The sequence below is a fragment of the Mastacembelus armatus genome, chromosome 14, assembly GCF_900324485.2.
Source record: "Mastacembelus armatus chromosome 14, fMasArm1.2, whole genome shotgun sequence".
Taxonomy (NCBI): Eukaryota; Metazoa; Chordata; class Actinopteri; order Synbranchiformes; family Mastacembelidae; genus Mastacembelus; species Mastacembelus armatus.
Window position 1 is genome coordinate 15710583 of NC_046646.1, and position 18325 is coordinate 15728907.

The window sequence follows — 18325 nt, forward strand, 5'->3', positions numbered from 1 at the left end:
TATTCTAATATTGTATTCTAAAGAATACTGGACCAAGGCATAAACAAATGACGATATTTCTCATACTGTTATTTGATCTTTATATGAAAAGCAAAGTGTAAAATCATATTCATATACATTTTCACATACCACAAAAATTGTTTTATTTTAAGTATCATTTATTGTTAAAGAAATGTTTTCTTTGTGTGTGTGTGTGTGTGTGTGTTACCTGTCATCTCTCTGAATCATTTGGATTTTTTAATTACAGTTGTTTATAAGGTTGTGAGACAGCATGTCAACTGGCCTGAAGGTCAGCTGGCTATGACACACATCTTCGTTATGTAACTAAAGTTGTGTGATCAAACTTTAAGTAATGACAATAATGATAATGTGACCCCAATTGGGCTATAGTGTTATAGTTGGTCACTTAACTTTTGAATGTACACAGGCCCCAATTACAGGAACCATTACCCTGTTCCATTACTTTATGAGTGCCTCCTTATATCCATTGAACTACACAGGGCATAGAGACACTAACTCAGCCCATTTACATCACGCTTTACCCACTGAGCTTGTGTTCGCATCAGTACAATGGTAAGACTCAAGCAACCTGCCACACTGACCATAGCGTGCCCAGTGTGATGCTGTAGGCCACCATGGCCACTAAGTAGACTCTAAAAAGCAACACATCCAGCACATAGCCAACCTGCAGCCACTCCTTAGCAACTTCCCGGCACCGGTCCCTCTTCTCCAGGAAGTGACGTATTGCTGTGACTTCCTGTAGGATGTTGTCCATGACAGGTGGAGTGGAGTCCCTGGAGGGGGGCAGGCCAAGTCCAAGCAGTCTGCCTTCTCTGTCATGCTGACTGAGTCTTCGACCTCTCTCACAGTTTTGATGGAGGGTGCACTGGGCTGCAGGATCGGATGAGAGTTGGTTTTATTGCACGTCAGTATGTTAGAGTTTTTCATTACTGTACTTTTTGTGGTGGTATAAAGGTTAAAGCAAAGCCTTTTAAAAAAGCAAAATTTTCTGTCAGAAAAATCACACCTGTACACGTCTTACCAGTTCCATAGTTGTTGTCCTTGTAGTGCTCCAGGTCAGAGGCCTGGGATGACAGTCTGGAGCAGAGGTGGTGCTTCTTGTGGATGCAAAAGAGGACTGGAGCTCTTTCAAGCACCAGGTACTTTACCCAGTGGGGTACAGGGGTCTGCAGATCCTGCTTGTGGACCAGACGCACAATCAGCACGGTTTCTGTTAGGCTGATCACCAGGAGGGCCATGCAAACTACAAAGTACACACCTGCAGCACAGGTAAAATGAGATGTTTGATGATGAAGCTCATATTTTTAAGACACTGTAGTAGTAGGATAGTGCAACATACCTTTCATTTCAGAAATATTTTATTAATGTAATAATGAATGCCATAGACCTATGATTTAGTGACAACTCGTCAAAGATATTTTGAATTTTCTTTTGAGTCAAAATATTTGAAAATCTAAATTTGACATTCCTGCTCTGTCTGCAAACTGCTGGTTAGCAGTAATACATCCCATTCACCTATCAGTGGGGTTCCTATGGCAGTGGCAGGCAGAGTGTCAGATACAATGATGAGGAAGACAGAGTAGCCCAGCAGCAATGTGATCTTGAAGGAAACCCTCTCTCCACTGTCTGGTGGCAGATAGAAACCCACAATGTCCATCACCATCAAGAAGATACTAGGCAGCAGCAGGTTCACAGTGTAGAACAGTGGCCGCCGACGGATCACCACCTGGGAAGTTTAGTTTCAGTCAAGTCAAAAGCAGGACATGGTAAGCTGTTATTAATAAACATGGTGACTTTGTGCACAGACAGAAATGTAAAAATGTGGTTTTCCATCTGCCCAATATTTATGAGTAGTGTTTCTGATATATCACTAGCCAGACAGGTTCCAGCTATATATTTAATACATAAATTAGATGGGTATCACTCTTCTGATCTCACTTTCACAAAAATTATATTTTTCAAAAACAGGCAGTGACTTGGGCTTATTTGGAGCCATTTTCTGACCTTAAATATTATAGATTTAACAGTAAAGGACAATAGTTCATGTTAAACCTACAGCAAGGTTTTCTCAAAACTTCAAGATGAGTGTCAGGCGTAGGGACTATAAAAATAGCTACAATTTCCAATTATAATTAAATAAAAATACGGTGCATATAAATCAAGGGTGAATACGAAGCTAGCTGGAAAAAAAAACACAGAATGCGCTTTTATATTAACCCGTGTTAATTCGTGTTGTGATTGGCCGCAGGTGAAGAAGATAAACAAAGAGGGCGGGCAAACATGGAGAGTGCTGGCGGAGGAACAAGTCGCTGACTGACAGAAACAGAAAAAGAAACGAGGGGGGTGGGAAATTGTCCAGGACATGAACGGAAAATAGTTCGTGACTTATTTAAAACACGTATAGCTGTTAGCCACTAAGCTAGCAGCAGTGACGATGCTAACAGTTTAGCCACAGGCCGCTAACGTTAATCGAGAGTATTGTTAGCATTGACTAACCATTATTTTTCAAGTTAGCTTGTAGCTAGCTAACGTTAGCTAGTTAGTTAGCTATAGCTTAGGAGATAAATGAACAACTTTGATTGTTATAATTGACTAGCCATTATTTTTGAAGCTATCAAGAATGAGTACAAGAGAGGGACAGCTCATGTTAGATGTTTTGGAGAAGAAGCCAGATTGAGATGGTTTGGACATGTTCAGAGGAGGGACAGTGAATACATTGGTAAAAGGATGCTGAGGTTAGAGCTGCCAGGAAGGAGGCCTAGAGGAAGAACAAAGAGGAGGTTCTTGGATGTAGTGAAGGAGGACATGAGGATAGTTGGTGTGGGTGAGGAGGATACAGAGGATAGGGTTGAATGGAGGTAGATGATTCGCTGTGGTGACCCTTGAAGGGAGCAGCCGAAAGGAAAAGAAGAAGCTTGTAGTTAGCTAGTTAGTTAGTTAGCTATTGCTTGGGAGATAAATGAACAACTTGGATGCTGGCTCGGACCTGACGAAGGATTCAAGGTCGGGCAGACAACACTGTCCATTTCTCCTGAATATAACTTACATTTGAGCCAAACTTTAATTTGACCCCAGTCTTACCCTACTGTAAACTAGGATGGGGGCACTGAATCATCATTTAAAGGGAAGAGACAACACTAATGGAAGGACCAAGACCATGAAAGTTGTGTGGGTCCTCTGATGAAGACTGGTTTGGGCTGTGCAGATGTTAAAAAACACACCTTCGGGTGCCTCTTACAAAGACTTCAGCCTGTCTTTCTCCGTGTCTCTCCGACCTGAAACCGATCTGTAAGTTGGTCTTTGTTTTACTCATGACTGAGATTTTTTTTTAATGTGCAGCACTGCTTCTGAACTGCACATAGGACCTAGAGCTGCAACAAATGATTATTATTGATTAATCTGACAATTAATTGTTGTTCTATAACTAAAACATCAGAATATCACAATATCCTATAACCCCAGGCATTGCCAAGAGACATCTTGTTTTGTCTGGCCCACAGTCCAAAACCCTGAAGTTGTCATTTTACTACAATTTAAGCAACAAATTCTTACATTGAAGAAGGAAGGGCGAGAGCTTTTTTGCCATAAGTAGTTACTTGAACTACAAATTAGTTATCAAAATAATTACAGATTAATTTCCTACTGATCAGCTAATCTATTAATCAGTGCACTCTCATACAAGCGTGTGAAAAGACAGTGATGGCGTGCTTAGTGAAGTGAAACTAAGTGAAGGCCAAAGTGACCACTTGATTTTGGGGTTTAGATAGGGTGCATTCTTGTTTGGTATTTTCTTATAGTTTGCATGTTTTACTGTGTTGAAGTTGGTGAACTTCACTAACATTTAAGGATTTTATTTCAGGTGAGTCTCTTTAGTATTTTTTTTAATTTTTATTTAGAGTAAAATCTTAATGTTTATATGTACAAATTGTAAAATTATGTTTCTTTAACATTGTTGATTGGAGTTATATAAATGAGGACAGATTTGTAAGTGAATAGATATCAGCTGACTAATTTCTACATTGGGAATATATGAACATTTTTAAGGCATATACTCACATGGAACTTCATCTCTGCATAATAGTCATCATTGTCAACACTGAAGATCTTGTAGTTCGACAATATATGGAGCAGCTCCCATTCTCCTTGGTTCATGAAAACACTCTTGTCCTCCCTTAGCTCCTCTGGGCTTCTCATCAGGGTGATATTGATGTCATCAACTACAGATCGAACACAATGTTGGGAGCAGCATGAGACAGTGAAGGCAACAAGTTACCCTTTACCTATCACTTTGCTCTCCAAGCACATGTCACAGCAGGAGAGGGGTCATTGGTACACTGAACAGAACAGAGTTATACCTTGATGAATGGAGTTGAAGAGAACATTGGGTGTTGTGCGTTTGTGGTGCCAGCTATTTTAATAGAATCACATCAAAAGTAGAATGATAAAGTTGCAGAGAGATGTTGAAGTACCCATAGGGACTTGTGTGCGCAACACTGTGTGCACATGAAGTACAGTAGGTCAAATCTGAAACAGAAATCAATTTGTGAACTCACTATAGCAGAATGGGAAGGTTCCTTTTAAATATGTTTGGCTAGCCAGTGGGTTGTTTAAAACATGTCTGATTAATGGATTGCTATGTTAATTGCTGTTATATATATTAACCACCAGTTCAGTTTGCTGTCTGCCCATAAGGACTGCACAAACTGTTGTGGCAAGGAATCTATCAGAGACCTGGTTTACTCAGGCCAGGAGCTGATTGTCACACATCAGAGAGCACCACCGTTACTGTGCTGCTAATGTCTGGGACAAGCAGGACTCCTGTTTAAACATGCATCAAACAAAATCAGCGCAAAAGTGATATGCTGTATAAGTAATATCACTCTGTTCTGAGTGTAGGTGAACATCACTGCTAGCAGTAAATGTTAAAAGATTTTTTGAATTAAAAGTTGGCATAACAGTATTTGTACATTCCTGTGATTTCTGTTCCAGCTTAGCAGGTGCATCCAACAGCTGTAGTAACATGAGTTGTGACAGTAAACATTCACAAATTACTCCACCATCTAGCTAAGGTATGGATACCATCATACATAAGACCAGTAAACCTGGAGTGTGCTGTCTGGGATAACCTGGTGGATGTTTATTCTGTAACCTTATGGGTTATTTACTGTTAAAGCTACTTCTGATTAAGAGAAAAAGTAGTCAGACTTTGTTATAATTGTTATGTTTTCACATGTTTAGTCTGATCTACTGTGATATAACTTTTTTTGGTTTATATAGTTAAGTTGAAAATATAGGAATGGAAAAATGTCTTACTGGTGTGGAGCCAGCTCTGAAAGGTGAGGCTACATTTCTGGACATCAAATGGGAAGTTGGAGATGTTGAGAGTGCAGGCTGTGACAACTTGGATGGGCTTGTAGTTGCGCACCAGGCCCTCGTGTGTCACATAGACATAAGGAATGTCTGGGGACTTCCCCACATCTACACTGCAGGTTAAACACAGAAATGACAGCAACAGTTCTTCTAAGGATCATAGAAAAGCTGTGACAATTCATGACAGAATAATAGAAAAGTAGAAATTATAGTAGTAACGGTGGCAGTTCTTACAACTCATTGATGAGGATGTCGGGCACCCACACATTAGCCGTAGGTATAGAAACTTGTTTAACCTCATCAAAGTCTTCTGGGTTCCAGACCAGGAATTCATCTGTCCATGACTAAAATATTCAAGAAGAGCACAAGCTTATTGAGTCAACCACCCTGTAAATATTATAACTAATAATTCTTCTTGTTATTGTTTGGTACGGTGTGTATAAACAGAAACAGATACTATTTATTAACGCAGTCTGTAGAACTTCATTAGTGTTAGAAAGTGCAGATTTTATCAGTGAGAAATAAAATACACAAATACCACGCTATGAAAACTAACTGCATTTAAAATGACAACCCTTAATTTGCTAATGTAAACATGGGGAGGTGTTTGTCTTACCTGTCTGTACCATACATATGTTGTCAAAACCTGGTTCTTCTCATCCTGTAGTGTAATATAAGAAAAACATAGGTTACCAGTCAAAAGATTATCTTTTTCATTACATAGAACCAAGTAGTACTGGGAGTCATATGAGGATTGCCACTATAAAACTAGCAACTACTATATTTTCCAGACTATAAGTCCCACTTTTTTTTACTCCTCTCGCTTGTCCTGTGACTTATATAGCGAAGCGACTTTAAATGTGTATATTTACAGTAATTTTGTTGAGTAGTCACAAGTGTTAAATGGCACACTTGACTCAATTAACGGTAATATTGCACCACTGACAAAGTAAAAACATTTATGTTCATGCTAAACTACAACTCCTAGTGTAACACAAGTAAAAATGCAGCCCAAAACAAAGCGCTATACAGTAGACTTCAAAGTGGAGGTAACAAAGTATGCAGCTGAAACACAGTTGGGAGTGAGTGTCAGGATTCAGGCAACCCTAGAGAGAGGGAGGACACGCTGCCCCCCCCCCACTCAATGTTGTCAGAGTTTAACATTACTTGACATGGATGAACGATTTGGGCAATGCACTTCTGCTTGTTGTTATGCCTAGTCTAATTTAGACTATAATTAGTAAAATTAGAAATGCACCCTTTATACCCAATTGACTTATATATGTTTTTTTTTTTCTGCTTTCCATTCAACAAGACTGTTTTTGCTAAAAGTCGCTTATACTCCTGTGTGACTTATAGTCTGGAAAATACAGTAATTGTTGCCCCAGACGCAGATTAATTTCATCCTTACTGCATTAATGCAAGGTTAATTTCAGTAGTTACAAACTATATATAATTTTGCAAAACCTCAGTAACATCGTGACATTTGTAGGTGTAATGCAGATAAATATATAAGTAGCATCTGGTAAGTGCAACAATAATTAAAGGACCAGGTCACTGTGACGTTCTAGATCTGTTAACTTCTCTATTTATTTAGTGTAACTCACCACATTGAGGATAGAGTAAACCATTAGGTCTATGGCCACTATAGTGGATGTCCGCCAGTCTTTCACTGGTCTCACACCTTTCTTATATCCCGCACTCAGAAACTCTGACAGACGCACTAAGGTGGCATTGGCAAATCTTCCTGTGCTGCTGCTCAGTTTCTTCACTGAAAATTTACAAAACATGATTCATCTTTTACTGTTCATAAAGAAGTCAGATATAGGTTGTTTTACATTGTTAGGAGAGACTTATAACAGTCGATATAAAGCTGTTAAACATACATTTCTGTATGGTTAGGTATATGAGTGAATTTAATTCAGCACACATTATTTGTAAAACCTATCTTAAGTAAAATAGCTTTCTTTTTCTCTGGTATTTCAGTTTGTTTTTTTTTAAGTGAAATAAAATTGTACATTTTTTTAAGACTTCCAATTTTGAAATAGTTTTTCTTGTTTTTTTTCTTTTTTTATCTTTATAAACAAGAACATACTGTACAAATTAAACCAACAAAAATGTCAGTCTAAATTTTAAATCCCCATAGCTCAGAAACAATACTAACAATTTGTAATAGTTGGGTAACCTCCATCTAATACCTCTAATAAAAATACACTGTAACCACTAACAATGTTAACTAATAATTTGTCATAGTATGAAAACACAGTAGTAAAAATAAACACTGTATTGATCTATGTTGTTGCTATGTTTTCTATGTTATCTTTCCTATTTACAGTTGACAGCAGTGATATATTTTTTTTATTAAATGTTTCAGACACATACTTAATAGTTAATAGGTTATTTTTATCTCCCCCAATGCATTTCCAACTGAAAAAGAGCTTATTCAGAACACCTTGGCCTGTGTTATTGCATAGCTAACACAAGAATTTCCCAAGTTGACTATAATAGTGTTGAATAGTCATTCATCAAAAAAATCATCTGAGCCCTTATGACTAATAATGTGTTACACAGACAAAATAAAATCTCTAACTCCAAAATGTTCTACCAAATAAGAGTGAAACAGCTTTCCCATGCTGCAGACTCAAGTTAACAGTTTAGTGGAAACATACAATGAAGTGTAAAAAGAAGCTGCTGTACCTGTGCATGCTCTTGATGCTCCTTGAATCAGAAGGAAAACAAGTACTGTGCAGGCTGGGGAGAATCTCATGGTGCCAGTTCCCCTGTTTTTTCTTCTCCTGCTGTGGAAATCTGCTTGCCTCTCTGATGAAAGGCCTTGGGATGGCTGACACACTCCATATCTATTCACTATATACATCACTTCGCTCACATCCACTATCAAAACCTTGTTAGTGTCACTGAGCTCATAAGGGTGTATCCATCTGCTCTGATGTCACTCCCTCTTGTTCAATAAAGCACTAACTCACTGAGATTAATTGAGCTGAAAGGCTGTAGAAATACAAGCTTGGACTTATACACAGTATCATGTTTCAGAAATCTTTTAATTAATATGCCAACACTCGTCAATACCTCTCCATGATAATTAGTGTAGAAAGTGGTTTAAAAAAAAAAAAAAAAATGAGGTAAGAGTTGACTCACATACTGTATAATTTAAGTCACCATGCTTGCCCAGTTTTACTCTGTTGACATCTGATGTACCAGGATGCAAATATTAAATTTGAACAATTTCATAAAAATATAAATCTTAATATGTGTGTGTATAAGATTTGACAGCTCTTGAGTAAAAAATTTTCTTTATACAATCAAAAGTGTGTAGACACCTTAACGCTCCTCATATGGATTAAACATGTTTCGCATGCAATGTTAGGCGTGGTCAGGGCTTTGGTAGTGTGTTCCCAAATGTAACCATGCCATAGTTCCCAGAAAATTGAATGTAAATGAACTTTTTCATTTTGAAATCCCAAGTGTGCTACCAAAGTTCTAAAAGGAAAATCCAAAATGGGCTTTTGTGTTTAGATTTGAAGTATGTTGAGACTTAGTTCATGTTATATGGAATGTCAAATGAAATGAAAATTTACATTTTAGTTTGAGTAATGACATAAGTTCCCACTTTTGTGGGATTAAAACATCAGGGCAGAATATAACATCTGATTGGCTCAAGTGCCCTAATCAGAGGATGCCCTATTAGCCAATTTGGGCTTATTTCTATTATAGCTTTATCTAGAAATACTGTTAGTTGTTTTGGTTGTTTTCATTTGGTTTGTTTTTCCATGTTTTCTTTGGAATCTTTCTTGCCTGACTAAATAATAACTAATGCACAGAACCCTCATCCCCTTTTTACTGTCAAGTGACAACCTTCTTTCAGATATATACATAGTAATAAGGTAAGGGACTGATTTCTCCTCAATGTACTTCAGAAAAAAGGCAGATTATGTTTGGTTTGACTGAGTCTTTTATTTTGACTGTCATGTATTATGTTCACACCACAGTCTTATGCAGCTCAGGGGATTTTCTTTTATTGCAAAACAGCAGTTCCAGACATCTAGAGATGACATTCATCTTCACAATAAAGAGAAAATACAAAGCTTGAACTGAGCATACCACTATTGGTTACCTCAGAGACAGTAACAAGGCAATGACCAAACATTTATCTTCAGCTCTGTTGCATAACATCACGTAACCAGATCCACTGGAGCAACGGCTCGCACATACTGTGAAAATTGCATTAATATGGATCTTTCCACTGGCAAATATTATGACGCATTTTTGGTATTTTTATCACGACTATTAGGAGAACCAACAGGGAATAGAGACACAGCAGCTGAGCTCTGAATGGGTTTTATTGATCTATTTTGTGGAAGCAGGATGGAGATTAAAGTATGAATACAATATTATAACATCACTGATGATCTTCTTCAGAGAGCTGCTTTATTATATAGTACCTCTGAGTAAATCTCCACTGTCGGGAAGAGATGATAACAGAACCAATACAATGATGTCTTTGTCAAACTATGTTGTTGCTGTTCAGTGGCAGTGCAATACCTGGAGGAAAAGTGCAAAGAGAATGTTTAAAGGGTAGTTTTGGTTTCATACGACTGGAAATTTAGTTTTTGCAGGCATGGTGGCTGAGTGGTTAGCACTGTTGCCTCACAGCAAGAAGGCTTTTGGGTTTGCAACCCGTCAGGGACCTTTCTGTGTGGAGTTTGAATGTTCTCCCTGTGCTTGCATGGGTTTACTCCGGACACTCTGGTTTCCTCCCACAGTCCAAAAACATTCATGTCAGGTTAACTGGTAACTCTAAATTGCCCACAGGAGTGAGTGTGAGAGTTGTTTGTCTCTATATGGCCCTGTGATGGACTGGTGACCTGTCCAGGGTGTACCCCTGCCTTTCACCCAAAAGAGAGCTGGGATAGGCTCCAGCAGATCCCTGTGACCCTGGTTAGGAATAAGCGGGTATAGAAGATGGATGGATGGATGGATAGTTTTTGCAGTCATCCTTTACTGTCTTATTTAAAATCTTTTATTCACTGATGTAATGGCTGAGCTATAGGAACGTATCAACTTCACCAAAAGGCAAACATGACAATTTAGACAAATGGACAGCTTAACCAGATATTTCAAAGCATGAATGGTAAAATTATTACCCAGACTGCATCAACTTTGGTCTTCTATACAGATTTTCTATGCAGTTGGGTAAATAAAACTTAACATTTCTTTTTTTTTTTTTTTGTATGAGACTACATCAGAGTGATGTATATAGATTTATACCAGATAAACTGATGGTTCGTTTACAAGCTGCTTGATAGTGTAATTGTTTGTGTGTTTGTTATAGCCATAATTGCTGTTAATATGGTAAGCACTATAAGTAAGAAGTATTTTATAGTATTCAGACATCTCTGAAGTCTCTGAATGTGTGGTCAGGCAAAGCTCCAGCTGGCCCAAAGCATCATCAGAGTCCCAGCATATAAAGCCAGAACCAGCAGGTACAGGCGGAACAGGAAGCAGTCGAGTTTTGAGCAGAGGGCTAGCCAATCAGCCTGACCTAAAGACTCACTGTCCTCTTGGGATAAGGCCAGGCGGAGGGAAACCAGTTCTCGATGGAGCCACTCCAGCCCAGAGGGAGTATCCTGGAGCTCATTCAGGGACAGCAGATCACCCTCCAGTGATGGCTCAAGCTCATATTCTATGAGGAGTTAAACAAATCTGGATTATAATGTGAACAGTTACTTCAGATGTGCCTAAAATTTCCCCACAGACAAAAAGTGCTTTGGCTTTGCTTTATCTGTGAGATAAAAAAAGTGAAAGTGTTTTTTCACTCTTAACTACAGTGAGCACCCATCAGAAATGCAAAAATATCATGTGAACAGGACATTTATGGTTTACCTCCGCATGGGTTGATGTTGTCAAGGGTTCCAATGGAGGTTAAAGCGCTGTCATTGAAGACGTGACCAGCTGATCCATACTTGTCCAGCAGGCAGGCAGACACCGACATTTGCCTGACCTCCTTCTCACTGTGGTGTAGCAGCTTCACCACCAGTATAGATTTGATTAGACTGAGCATCAGTAGAGCCATGCAGACCACAAAGAACACACCTGGATAGAGATGGGGGACATAATAGGAAAAATGTCAGTACTGGATCATTGTATTAGGTGATAGCCAATAATCAGAGTATTGTCCATCCATCCATCATCTATACCCGCTTATTCCTATTTAGGGTTACAGGGATCTGCTGGAACCTATCCCAGCTCTCTATGGGTGAAAGGCAGGCGTACACCCTGGACAGATCAACAAAGTGTTGTATTACTGATAATGTTGGTTGTCCATAGGATCATTCAACCATGCATGTTTCCATGCAGTCCATTTCTTAGTTGATTTGACAAAAAATAAAAACTTGAATCAATGGTTGACATGTTTTTTTAAACCTGAAAATCAAGTAGCAGCCTAAGGCTCCTTAGTTTGTTACCAGTTTAGAATCTATGGTTTTATCTTTTTTATTGAGTTTACTTCAAGACTATTGTATAAGCTCTCATAGGAAATCTTGTCTAGGAGTTTTTACATCTCTTTGTGTTCCAAACTTTAAGATGTATGTTTTTTGTTGTTGTTGTTTTTGTTGTTTTTTTCCTTCAGTAAAGTTATTGAGAGCACTCAGTAGACCTGCTTCTTGGAGGAGATCCTAGTTGTTTTTCTTCTTTCATCCCCTCAGTACTATTATGGCATATCCACAATACAGCAGTAAAACAAGAGTCTTGGCTGTGTGTTTCTCAGTGTAATATTTACCACTGGTAAACTAGCAGTAAATTGTTTTGGAGACTCGCTGATTTTACTATAGGTGTTACTTTAATCTGTTTGCTCATATTTTGGCAAATGAATAGCCTGCCTGTTAGTCTCTTGTATCAAAATTATGCTCAATTGTTATTGTACAGTTTGGGACATTCAGAAACACTAGATCTAAAAAGCCAAAATCATTAAATATCCCACCTATAAGTGGAGTTCTGACAGCAGTGGCAGGCATTTCATCTGTCAGGTTGACTCTGAAGACAGTGTAGCCAAGCAGAATGCTAATCTTAAAGACGATGCGTGTGCCACTATTCAGAGGCAGGTAGAAGCTTATGACATCTACCAACATGAGGAATATACTGGGGATGAGGAGACCCACCACGTACAGCAGGGGGCGTCGGCGGATTAACACCTGAATAAGACGAAAAGAGAGCAGAGAGGTACTGGACTTGGATAAATAATTAAATTTATTCAACCACATGTTCTGAAACATATTTACTTTAGTGCTATCTAGCCCTGTAGATTTTTTTCATCCATGCTTTGACATACCTGCCTGAGATTTCTGGAAAAACAGTTTCCTTGGAAGAAAAGCAGAGTTTCACAACTGCTTGTGTTTCAGGGTCCTGCTAGTGTTCACTCTTGGCTAACTTTCATGCTGTCATTGCTCACTGAGTCACTTGGCTGTAATGGGACCATTATATCCTTTTCTGACTATGCATTAATAAGCCAAAGTATCTTTAGCTGAATAAAAGCTAAAAAAAGCTGTGTGGATGTCAACAGAAATGTGTTACTGATGCTCACAGGGATTAAAAAGCCAAAAGCAAGTGGACTTGTGGCCTATGGTATTTCCAGTATTCTTTGTGTTCAGTATGATTCTTTGTATGTTGTTGTTCAGCTAATAACTGAACATTTCTGTGCTGTCCAGTAAGGAAACTTGACATGCTGAATACTCCTGGATAGATACTGATACACTGGTGTCTTTAATGGCTTTAATTCAAGTCTTGTATTTTTTTTAAAATGTTAGTGTGATATTTTTTTTTTTTTTTTAATTTGTTTTTTCCCATTAGGTTTTATTTGGAAGTGTTTGAACCCTACATTTGTCATTTTCAGCTATATAATGTTGTAATTTTGCAATCTTTCCTTCATGCAGATCTGTTTTATTTTCTCTGAGCTAAAAATGAAGAAATATATTTTTTAACAGAAATCCTTTTTTTTCTGTGACATGCTTACACTTAGCAGAAAAACTGCAATGTAACAATATTCCAGTGAGGCATGAAATGCTCCATTACCAAAAAGCCTTGGTTCTTTGAGCTGAATAAATAACAGCCCTCCTTGCTCTCCACCTGCAATGGGCTATGGGGCCATTTTCCTCACCACTAACAAGAAGTCCATTGATCAGGCAGCCACTGAGACAGTCTCATTATGGTTGCTCACCCTCCCCTGTCTATCAGCCTCTCTTTCTATCTGTCTCTTTACTTGCCAGAAACAGCCTCAGCCTCATCGTTTGGCATTAGCTCACTAGCCTGATCCATGAAGGTCGCGGCCAATTGCTTTACACTTTACAATTCCACCACACAGTGCGACAAGGGGGGGAGCTAACCCACAGAGGGCTACAGTTTAAAGCTCACTGTCGATAAGCAATCACAGCCATCACAGTGCAGTTACTCACTCACTGCGAATGGCTTTTAAAGACCTGTTACACCTCCATAATATTACACAATTAGACAGTATTAAGATCTAAAAAAAAAAAAAAACTGCAGTATTACTTGCAATTAAATCTTTTTTAGACATCAAGCCAAAACTGTGATAAAGTCACATACGGTGAACTGGATGTGGGCATAGTCAGTGTCATCTTGGTGGAATTGCCAGTAGTGTGAAGGAATGGACAATAGTTCCCATTCTCCATCATTCATGAACTCCCTCTTATCATTAGCAATGGCCTCTGCACTCCTCCATAGAGCCAGGTCTATTTCCTTCACTGCAGAGGGAGAGATAATGAAGGATAAAAAGAATTGAAAGGTAGAATAACAATGAAGGAAAGTAGTTAATACTATATGTTAATCACGTTTGCTTTGCAGTAAAAGTTTGTGTGTTTTGGTTTCATTCAGTGTTCCTTATACTGTCTAAAGACATGGGTCCTTATAACTTAAACACTTCCTTACTTGTCCCTGTTAATTTAGCAGGGTCAGTACTAGTCTTAACTTCTAAACTTAAATCTGCCTTAAGGGATTAACAATGTCTAGTATTGCAGGTGTGAAAACTATTCTGCAAATACAAAGGTGGATAACCTGAACTTTCTGAGTTTTCCAGCAGACAGGACACAGACCTGAGTGAAGCCAGCTGCGGAAGGTGAGGCTGCAGTTCTGCTTGTCAAATGGAAAGGCATACATCTCCAGGCTGCAGGCCAGCACCACTTGCATGGGCCGGTAGTTCTTCACTGAGCCAGAGGAGTTGACATAAACATAGGGGATTGGTGGGGACTTTCCTTCATCCACACTGAGAACACATGGAGACATAGTAAGTTAACTACTTTGTTCTTGAGTGCTATGAGTGCTCATGTGTATTACAGGTAGCTTCAGTGCAGTTCAGATTAGTAAGACTCAAGTTGGAAAAGTTAGGTTGTCTCAATAGCAAGAACACAGACTATAAGTAAATAGGAGAATGTAAATATGATTGATGACAACTTTTTAAATCTTCAGCAAATTCTAATGTTCGGGCATTTTAAAGCACCAGAGTTTTGCTTATATTTGAGTTGCTGTTTCAATGACATATTTAGTGTGAATGCTGACTGAGACTTCAATTCAGATTTCTCTTTTCTTCTTTGGCTGACCATCATTGTCTTTGCACCCATTTCAGCAATGCTAGGCAGCTTTCAGCATACACATACATTTTCTTCAGGAAATGCATTTGTCTAGTTCATTATGTCATGATATAATAAAACAAAGCCAAAAAGCATAAGCAGTGTGTGAAAAACTAAGTGCAACCTTACTGCTTCCATAGGAAATAATAAAAATCAGACTTGGCATTGGACTCAAATGTCATCACTAATTTCTTACAATTCACTGAGGATAACATCAGGTATCCAAATGGCATCAGATGACAGTGAGATCTCGCTGACACCATCAAACTCCTCTGGGTCCCAAACTAGAAACTCATCAGTCCAGATCTGAAAACAGAGGAGAATGTTTGTAATTGAGATCATTTATGTATCTAAATGGAAAAACAAATATTTACTAAAAACTTTAGTTCTGAACTATACTTCCTGTAATACTGGCAGTAAAGTCTATTACAGCCAGTACTCCAACATAATCAACAATAACACAGTGGCGAGGTACTGCTTTGTACAGAAGATTTAACTCCTGTGAAGAAACTTTAAAATGTTGCATAGCTTGTTTAAAGCCAACCCTGTAAATTACATGAGGCAGAATACAGTAAAACTTAATCACTGACAGTGTAGGTAATTGGAGCGTTTTTAATTATAAAGGTATCGATTTTACAGAGGGAATAAATAGTTGTTTTCCCCTTAGATATGCAATAAGAAACAAAAAAAGAAACACTGGAAAATTAAATGTCACATACCTGTCTGTACCAGATACTTGTAGTAATGCTCTGTGTCTTTCCGTCCTGGAAAACAGGAAATATCTTAATGATACTGTTTAATAATACTAGTGTTTTATAGTATATTAACCCTATTTAATGAAGCAATTTGAGTTAAATTGTGTTCATTACACAATTGCAATAACAATCGGACATATAGTGCAATAAGACACAAAGGGTGACTTTCAGCACAGCACTAGTAAAACCATCATTTAAGAAAGTGAAATGAAATGAAACAAAATTAAATAAAATATTATAATTAACACTAAAATCTCCAGTGACATGTGGCCTTAGACTTTTCAAATACAAGTTTCATTTGTTTGGTAAGAAATTTAGAATGAAATGGAGGAAAAAAAACTTTTTACAATAATTTGAAGATCACATCTTCCTAGCCCATGGAAGAAAGAGCGGAAATTTAGAAGCAGTGTGTCTTTAAAGTTGACATACCACATCAAGGACAGACTGCAGTATGAGGTCTATGTACACTGTGGTAGGATTGGTCCAGTTGTGAACAGGTCGAACTCCACAGTCATATTTCCTCAGCAGGGTCCTTGTCAGCTGGTTCAGAGCTGATCTCTTTGGCTTCTCTGGCACACATCCAGCCAGATGGGCTAAAATGCAAAACTAAATTACAAACTGAACAACAAATACAACTGCCCTGAGACTACAGCCGCTCAGGGAGCCCAGGTACTCCAGCTTTACTTCACTGTGTTTATGTAATGGTTTATGGTAACTTAATTAATTGCAAATTTGTTTGGTAATAGTGTATGCACCCAAACAAGACTGAAATGATCAGGGCTTTAAGGATACTCCTAGGACTTTGTTGTTATAATGGAATTTAATTACCTCAAATTAACTGGCACAGAAAGTGAGGGACCTGTGGTATTACAGCCCTGGGAAAAATATTATGAAGCTGCCACATATGGGGATGACAGATTAGATCAGAATACACATAATGTGTAGACAGTAGGAGAAATGGTGGTTACAGGTGTTGGGATGTGGAGCATTCAGAAGTTACACGAAGTATTTATCAATACAATACATTGCATGTTGATGGTAAATGTGGGAGGACAGAAGGCATTGAATGCTGTACAGTACATACTGTAAAAGCCCTTTTAGTCAAATGTGTGATTTACAATATTAAGTGATATTAAATTGAGTGTAATTGATACGTTTATCATTTACTAGGCTCATAGACTTAAATATAATGATACTGTAATGTCACCCTGTAAGGACTGTGTAAGAGCAAAACACATGACACATAAACCTATGCTTTCTGGTTTTGATACAAAAATATGAATCCATTTAACTTATAATTAAAATCACATTTTCTTTACCAGTATATGTATGTTTTTTTCTATTATGTTTACCTGACACATGAATGTAATAGTACTGCTTTAAAATAGACTTTCACACTGCAGAATCAGTAAGAGCCGCACTGACCTGATGTAAGAAAATGGGAAACCAATGAGTCACACAGAAATGTCTCACTGTGAATAGACTCCACTGTTGCTTCGCTTGATGGAAATTTTCACAAATCAGAAAATCCTTGGAACAAAAATCTTCAGGCACTTTCTATCTTACAGATAAATAATTTGTAGTAGTCAGGGAATGCAACTGGCTGGTCATTTCTTTGATCCAAAAAGAGCCTCTTACCTGAGAACAACAGGGTCAGCCAGATAAGAGACATCAAGCCAAAACTCAGCCTTCCTTATTACAGGTATTATCCAGGTGTCACATCCAAAAGTCTACTGTGCTCTGTTTACACGAAATATCTATAGTTTCATCAAATAAGTTCAACAGAAGGAGTACTGTGTGTAGAGGAAGAACAGTGAACAGCGAGGTGTAGACATTTTGGTTGCACTGATATTGATTTTCCACTCCCCGGGTAAGGTGATACATATAATAATGAAACATAGTGGAGAGGAGGCTCCCTGAAGGTTTGTTTAGTGCCAGTTTATTGCTTCATTACAAAGGACCATGAACATTTAGGTAGGCTACCTGTTTTTGTAAAGGTGTTTTAAATTCAGCTGAGAAGAAAGTATATGTTTTAATTTAAATTCCTCCATTCATTGTTGAACTTCATATACCTTACATAGCCCAGATCACATGATCACAAAAGACTTATATCCATCTGAAGGTTAAAGGTAAAGATATATAGTATAGCATAATATATAGTGTAATACAGTCTTGTTCCACTATAATATCACACAGTATTAAACAGGGGTTTCTAAATTTTAGGGGAGAAATTAAGGGCTTAATAGGTGACAACACTGTTGATATTGCAGTTTTCTTCACTGTGGCTTTACACCCCTGTTAAAACAGAGTAGGCTAACATCACACACACAGTAATTTACAGATGTTTTGAGACATAAATAAAATACAAATAATAATAAAAATAATATATTATATTACGAAACCAAAAGCAACATAAATTATTTGATATGTACCCTATTTATAGACTGTCTTTAAAATTTGTATTTTCGTTTTTACGAAATTTGACGAGAAAAAATCGACGAGAGCGCGCGCGTTAGTCATTGA

At 38.0% G+C, this 18325-nt stretch overlaps 2 protein-coding genes across 2 annotated transcripts; both read right to left on the minus strand.

The window, feature by feature from the left end:
* Positions 1-580: 580 nt before the first annotated feature.
* On the minus strand, positions 581-8158 carry htr3a (5-hydroxytryptamine (serotonin) receptor 3A). The gene is made up of 9 exons (XM_026328675.1): positions 8089-8158; positions 6999-7162; positions 6008-6052; positions 5626-5735; positions 5335-5504; positions 4078-4238; positions 1537-1747; positions 1043-1279; positions 581-891 (listed from the first exon to the last, which is right to left on the minus strand). The coding sequence occupies exons 1-9, from the start codon at positions 8156-8158 to the stop codon at positions 581-583; spliced, it is 1479 nt and encodes a 492-aa protein (XP_026184460.1).
* A 2668-nt stretch (positions 8159-10826) lies between these two features.
* On the minus strand, positions 10827-17772 carry htr3b (5-hydroxytryptamine (serotonin) receptor 3B). Its single transcript, XM_026328547.1, is given in 11 exon segments — positions 10827-11092; positions 11293-11502; positions 12389-12599; positions 14008-14165; positions 14514-14683; positions 15244-15353; positions 15767-15811; positions 16232-16395; positions 17441-17489; positions 17491-17532; positions 17764-17772. Coding segments are annotated over 11 exon segments (1434 nt in total).
* Positions 17773-18325: the final 553 nt, after the last annotated feature.

Bases quoted from the DNA above. Each gene is read 5' to 3' on its own strand.
- htr3a (XM_026328675.1), bottom strand. From the start codon at position 8,158: ATGAGATTCTCCCCAGCCTGCACAGTACTTGTTTTCCTTCTGATTCAA. The intron at 5,505-5,625 runs GTAAGAACTGCC...TTTAACCTGCAG, and splicing joins GACATCCTCATCAATGAGTT to TGTAGATGTGGGGAAGTCCC. The intron at 1,280-1,536 runs GTGAATGGGATG...CCTGTGCTGCAG, and splicing joins CATAGGAACCCCACTGATAG to GTGTGTACTTTGTAGTTTGC.